The sequence below is a fragment of the Petaurus breviceps genome, unplaced genomic scaffold, assembly GCF_028583685.1.
Source record: "Petaurus breviceps papuanus isolate PSGF00001 unplaced genomic scaffold, PetGlider_PUasm1.0 118, whole genome shotgun sequence".
In the NCBI taxonomy this organism is placed as follows: Eukaryota; Metazoa; Chordata; class Mammalia; order Diprotodontia; family Petauridae; genus Petaurus; species Petaurus breviceps.
The window spans coordinates 9,052,747-9,059,589 of NW_027185616.1; the positions used below are offsets into that span (position 1 = coordinate 9,052,747).

At 41.6% G+C, this 6,843-nt stretch overlaps 1 protein-coding gene across 1 annotated transcript in view; it reads right to left on the minus strand.

The window, feature by feature from the left end:
• Nucleotides 1-3,320, minus strand: part of LOC138160939 (uncharacterized) — a 183,445-nt gene extending 180,125 nt beyond the window's left edge. The window contains exons 1-2 of the mRNA XM_069087743.1: nt 3,124-3,320; nt 187-237 (exon numbers count right to left, since the gene is read on the minus strand). Coding sequence (XP_068943844.1) covers nt 187-237; nt 3,124-3,184 — 112 coding nt within the window. The 5' untranslated portion in view covers nt 3,185-3,320. The remainder of the gene's footprint in view (nt 1-186; nt 238-3,123) is intronic.
• Between the last annotated feature and the right edge of the window lie 3,523 nt (nt 3,321-6,843).

A 6,843-nucleotide genomic window follows, 5' to 3' on the forward strand; every position in this document is an offset into this window, starting at 1 on the left:
CACCATCACCACCATCATCATCATCATCACCATCACCACCATCATCACCATCATCACCATCATCATCACTATTATTAAACTGAGAAAGAGAGGGAAAAGAGGCAAGAACCAGGGAGAAACCTCAAACTGCTGGGTCTGCTAGGCATGCCCAGAAGTTAACTTCTACATCCAGCATTTCTCACTTACCAGCACACTCTGTCACACAGGAGGCTTCCTGCCCAGGATTCTCTGGAGCATCTGAAATAATAAATGAAATTTGTAGGAGTTGTAGCCCAACTACAAAACGTCCTTGTGAAGCTTCATGTACAGCCCCCTGCCCATGCCTTTGGCTTGTAGAGAACTTGAAATACCACCTACAAGTGCTGAGAGGCTTCAAGGTGCTGTTGGCCAGTGGCCTGTCACCCCACCCCTCAACTCCCTATTCATGGCAGAATTGGAACCCTCCTATCTCCAGCAGAAGCGACAGTATTTTTGACTGCTCATTCGGGTAGGCTCTGCCCTCCCTTCTTACCTGCCATCTGGAGGCATCTGCCCCTGTGCTCCATTCCTCAGTATGCCACAGGGGCAAGAGAACTGGGTCTAGAACCAGAAGACCTCAGTTACTGTGTGCCCTTGCCCACATCTCTAACATCTGTTTCCTCATCTACAAAATGATAGGAGCTAGACTGGGTGGCCCCTCAGGTCCTTTCCAATTCTAACTTATGGTCCTATGATGGTGATCCTTTGGGTGCTGAGTGAGTGTTTCAGCCTTCTTCCTCCAATTGAAGAATAGAAAAAGCAAAAACAAGAATGGTCATAGACCCTTCACTCTCAGATTTGTCAGAATCTAGGCTTCTCTATCTTACTGATGACTTATTTTTTCTCTTCTGCCTGCCCTATAGAAATGGACCCAAGCAGGGGTGTGAAGGAGCCAACTGGAACTAATTCATGAGATTGTTTAATTTTCAACGTGAGCGTTTGCACCTCAGAAACCAGCAAGTGCTACAAATCAGAGCTTGATTTTATTGTTCTGTTGATGGCCTAGAATTAAGAAATTGATGGAGAAAATATGAATAGTGAAGATGGACTCAACTTAAACAGGTGCCCTGCATTTTTTTTTTAAGCAATCAGCGTTAAGTAACTTGCTCAAGGTTACACGGCCAGTTATTTCTGGGTGTGATGCTAAGTGTCTGAGCCCGGGATTCGATCTCCAGGTCATCCCAACACTGGAGCCAGTGCTCTTACTCGCTAAGCCACCTGGCCACCCCTGTGCCCTGCATTTTCTAAGAGCAGGCTGTTAAGCCTGTACCAGCACAGCCCTGGATCCAAGTATTAAACAGGAAATCACCTGGCTCTTGGAGCTCAGGCTTTTTTCTCTTCTATACCCTTTTAATTTAGCTAAATCCAAGCCACATAGACACTTATGAAACATATTCCATTCTCCAAAGACAGCGCTTAAACTATGATGAGACCACTAGGGTTTTGCGCCAGAGTGGAAAATCAAGAGGAAATGAACAGTGCAGCCATTGTTCTGCTTCCTCAGCTATCCACCAAGATGCTCTACAAGGATTCGAGTTCCCACACATCCAGGTGAACCTGCTCATATCTGCAACCTGACCCAGGTACAGAAATGTTTTTCTTTATAGTTTTGCCAAGGAGTAACCAAAATTTCACAAAACAAGGAGCCGTGATCACAAACAGCGGGTGAATTTTAGAGAGATTTTAGTGCTTTCTGGAGTTTCAGTTCCGCCTTCCAGAAAAGTGGCTGTCTATGAGTATTTAAAAATACCAAACTGAGTTTGTAAAGTTATTTTTGCTTGTAATTGGGGAAAAAAAGGAAAAGAAAAAGCATTTCACAAAGGAGAACTCCACTCCCTTCAATATATCATAAAAAGCCTTTGAAATAATCAAGACCTACAGGGTTTCTAATATTTATTCTAAAAGTTTTGACCCTCTTTGATCCAAAGCTAGTTTGTCTTTATTTTTTTTTTATGAAAGCAGAGCTAATGTTTAAGTAATTGTTAGAAGGGTAAAGTCACATTTCAACCCCATATAGTTTTAGCCCATCTGATTTCCCTTTGAAATTTTATCTTCCCTCCCCAGGACACCTTGGATGGAGCCCATGTGCCAAATTAAACAGCTTTATGAAAGAGCCAGCTTTAAGCTTTCACTTGTGTAAAAGCATACATTTATCCCTTTTTTTTTTCATTTAATCATATCTTCTCTGCCACCCACCATCCCTGATGAGGTGATCCCACAAGAATTCTCCTGTGAATTCTGAAAAAAAGCAAAATCTTCTTCCCCTAAGGTAGTGAAGACTGAGAAGCCACAGGAATTCTAAAAGCAACCCCTCTGTTTTCATTCCATTCTGATGAACTTTTTAAAAAATCTAAAACAAGGAAAACAATTACAGATCAATCCTTCAGTAATCATATTCAGCAAATAAAAACTAACCAACACAAAGTTTTTGTGGGTTGTTTTTTTTTTTTCAATTCCTTTCCAGGGACTAAATCTTTCAGTCATATCTTACCCTCTCAGCTCAAACTTCTGAAATAGACATCACCTGCATCCACAGACCCAAGAAATCACATCTAATTACACAGCTCAACTCTTTCAAATGTAATTTTTGCACTAGATTTCCACTGAGGTGACCTGGATAAATATTCCACTTCCTGTCAAAGCTTGACACCTATCAGAGGGATATCTTCAAAAACCCAGTTTCCAAACACAGCAAAGCCAGGAATCATTTCATCATTTCATTGCCCTAGATTTGCAGACTGGCGCTAGGAAATCCTTCCCCTCAAGTTCCCCAAACTCCACCTCATCTCCCTGTTTCCCCAGATAATGCTGCTGGCTGAAGATGAGACAGTTTGGTTCTCTGACATTACCAGTCAAGGGTTCTCCCTTTCCTTCCCCTCTCTCCTCCCATTCACAAGCCTTTGATGTGAAACAGTAAGACAGAGTTGCCTGAGAAGGAAGGGGGGGGGGGGAGATACTCCAACTCTGGAAAGCCCCCCCTGCCCTTCAGAATCTGCTTTCCCAGAGGAAGGTAGGACCACGGAAGCAACATCTTTCTGGAAGCAGGGCAGGGAGTGGGGAGAGAACCCCCAGAATTGTAGTTGCTTTTACTGATGATTTACTTACACCCTGTAGCTGCTGCCACCACAGTCCAGAGTAAGATGAAAGCCGTGAGCCCCATGACCATCAGGATCGACTGCTTAGCTCAAAGTTAACCAAACAACATCAGCTCCAGCCCTCAAAGGCAGCTCTGAGCCGGGCAGCACTGAAAGGACACTTTCTTTACAGGCTAGCAATGCACTGCTTCATGTCTTAGCCAGAGGGGTGTGGGGAGGGGAGGGGAAGGGGCTTCCAGAGGAAGCTTGCCAGCCAATCAGAGCCCTGTGATAAAGTTATAAGTTCCCCATCTGAAAGGAAAGGGGAAAAAAAGGCACTGACCAATGAAAAAAATCCCCTTTCCTAACCTGGGAAAAGAGAGAGTTTTGCCTCCTCAGGCCTGGCAAAACTCACAGCCCCTAATGGAACTACTAACCCATTAGGAATGAAAGGCAAGCATTTCCCCTTTCCCAGGCCTCATTTGGGGAAGAGGCAAAGCAGAAAAAAGGAGGCAGCTGTGCAGAGGGAATCATGGGAACATTTACCCATGAATCCAACCCTCTTATGTTACAGATGAGGAAACTGAGGCCAGAAAGGTTAACTGATTTGCCCATGTTTATATTATCTTGTTTTGCTGTGTGTGTATGTTATATTTTAAGTGTCACTGAGAAGTTACAACAATGTAAAAAGATTATATATATATATATATATACACATACCTAAAGTATGTCTATATAAAGCATATATACATAACATATACATATATGTGTGTATATGCAGGAGAGAGAGAGAGAGAGAGAGAGAGAGAGAGAGAGAGAATGAACAGTCTACCAATAAAGCCCTGGGGCATTTCACGGGTTGCTAGTACCTAGGAGGAGGGACTCCTAACAAGGAGAGAATGCTGAGGCAGGATTGGTGCCAGAGTTTCTTACAAGAGAGATATAGATCATTCTAGAGATTCTTCAGGAAAGACACAAGGGGAGAGACAGAATTTGGAAGCTACAGAAAAGTAAAGGAAGCTGTCTTTGCAACAGGTCTGAGGTTTCCAAAGCCTTTCATTCTTTCTGTTGTTGGCCTTCATTCTCAAAGAGGATCATTACATCAGGGAGGAGATGCCATGGCATGCAAGTGAATTGGATTTGAGGGAGGCAGGGTTGTGCAAAGTCACCAGCCTTACTTTCTCCTCTGGAGCCATCTGGGTCCAGTGGCCAAATCCAAGATAGGTCAGGATGACTGGAGATAGCTGGAGACTTTAGCCTTTTTAAGCTAAGGTCTTTTCATTCTCTCTACATTTCTTTTGAAAAGTCTCTGGCACCAGCTGTAGCCAGGTATACAGAACCAACTCAGTATTCTCTCCCTCACTTAGAAGTCATTCATTCTAGGTACCAGAAGACCAAGAAACCCCCCAGGCTTGTTTGGAAGCCTGTTTATATATCTTGTCATAGGTGTTACAAAGGGTATGCAGGAGAATAAGACACAGTCCTTGTTCTCTAGGAACTTACAGTCCAGGTACAGAGATGGAACACATTCATCTAAAACAATGTAAGAATAAAAATAACAGGAATCAACCAATAAATATTATATCTTTTACTAGAAGCCTTCCCTAACCCCTCTTAATTCTAATGCCTTTCCTCTGTTAACTATTTCCTATTTATCCTGTATGTAGCTTTCTGTGTGTATAGTTAGTCTTTCCACATCTCAACTTTCCCTATCACAGTTTCAATATATTGCGGGCTGGCGTAAGAAATTAAATGGAAATTTTTTTGAGAGTTTTGCGAAAGGAGGCCAGCAGATGACACAGAAAAAGTTTAGAAACTCAGAGATGCATAAAATATACATATGGTATTATATAATATCAATATATTTTTATCTGTGAATACCATAATAATGCAGACTTCTCTGGAAAAGAGAGGGCCAAAAAATTTTACACGCATTTTTCCAGATTGCAGTGGGGCATCACTCCTAACCTCCACAATGTGGAAGACATAACTATATTTGTTTGCATTGTCACTCCCATTAGATTGTAAGCTCCTTGAAGGCAGGGGCTGTCTATTGCCTCCTTTTGTATCCCAAGTACTTAGCACAGTACCTGGTACATAATAGGAACTTTATTAGTTTTTTTTTATCTATTCATTGATTGATTACAGAAAAAATTACTGGTGGGCTGAACAGTCAAGGAAAAGTTAATAGAGCAGGGAAACTTTAAAGTAGGTCTTGAAGATCAGCAGCAGAGATGTTAACTTGCCTTCAGAGACCACTGCTGACTCTCCAGAGATCAGAACTGGGATCATATCCTGCCTTTGATATCTACTATTCATGTGAATTTGGAAAAATCACTTAACTTTCTGGGGCCTCAGTTTCTTCATGTGTAAAATGTTACCAGTGGCATCCATTCCAGCTCTTGGCCCTAGGATCCTTCTATTTAGTCTTGCCTTCACCTCAGGCAAAGGCCATGCATTTCCTCATTTTTTTCTGAGGCACCATGGTCAGAGAAATGAATCTGGAGAAAAATGTTTGCATAGTGATTTGTCCTATAAGATGCCTGATATCTGTGAGACCTGCCACTGAAGTGTGCACAGTTCCAGCATCATTATGACTCCATTTATCTTAGCAGATAAAAAAAAAAATCAGTTATTTCCTTGAAGTTGCTTTTATTGGATTGCAGGCCAACCTAAAGAGACAGACCCCCAAAAGCTCAGGCCTTGTAAATACCTAGAACATCATAAACAAGATTCTTAAGATGTTTTTCCATAGCACATATACTTATTTTACCCCCCAAATTCCATTTCCCCCAAATTAATTGGCCATCTGAAAGTGGCAAACATCTGGCTAGATTACCTTTAGACAGAACTGGTCCATTAAGCCCTATATATAACAAGAGGGTTTCTGTAATGCTAATTACCATCATACCAAGGCTCAAAGCTTTGGGTACAAAAACCATTATCTCATTATCAAAAGGCCACCACTTATATGTCACCAAGAATAGAAAATAATATATGAATCTTCACCCAAGAAGAACTGACCAGTAGGGGGTACTGTAAGCCTCTGTAGATTTTCCATGAGATGCAAGGCAGTATAAAAAGCTTTGTACCAGTCTTTCATAAACCTAGCTACCTGTTGCTGATCCTTACGGATTGAAAAAAATGCATTTATTTTTGGAGGGGAGAGAAGGACATTTGTGTTCATCTCCTTACTCACATGTACAAAATTGGAATTGTTCCCTTAGCAAATAAATCCAAACTTAGTTTCACAACTAAGGACCACACACTGGTGTGTTTGCATAGCTCTGGGGAGAAATGTTTTCATTAGAATACATTGGCTTGCCTTTGGAAAATGCTAGTCAATGTGTAAGAGGGTGGACGTTCATTAATGTGCTTTTATCTTCCCCAGAATCGCTCATCTTCCTTACCAGGAGGGGAAATAAAAGAAGGTGAATGATTGGAGCCCCTTTGAAGGGATTGATGGGAATTTTCTCCCTGCCTCTTCCCCAGAGCATGAAGATCCAATTATTTTTGCCTTCATTTTCTGCCAAGTAATCATTCTGCAACAAAGGAGATCTTTCTTTCTCTCTCTCTCTTTCCTTCCTTCCTTCCTTCCTTCCTTCCTTCCTTCCTTCCTTCCTTCCTTTCTTTCTTTTTCCTTCTGATAATCTGGGATTTCATTTTCAAAATTGTTCTTTCTGAAACAAAGCATGAACAATAACTTTCTGAAACTAGTCTTGGGTCTATCCTTTGCTAAGGAAAATTTAAA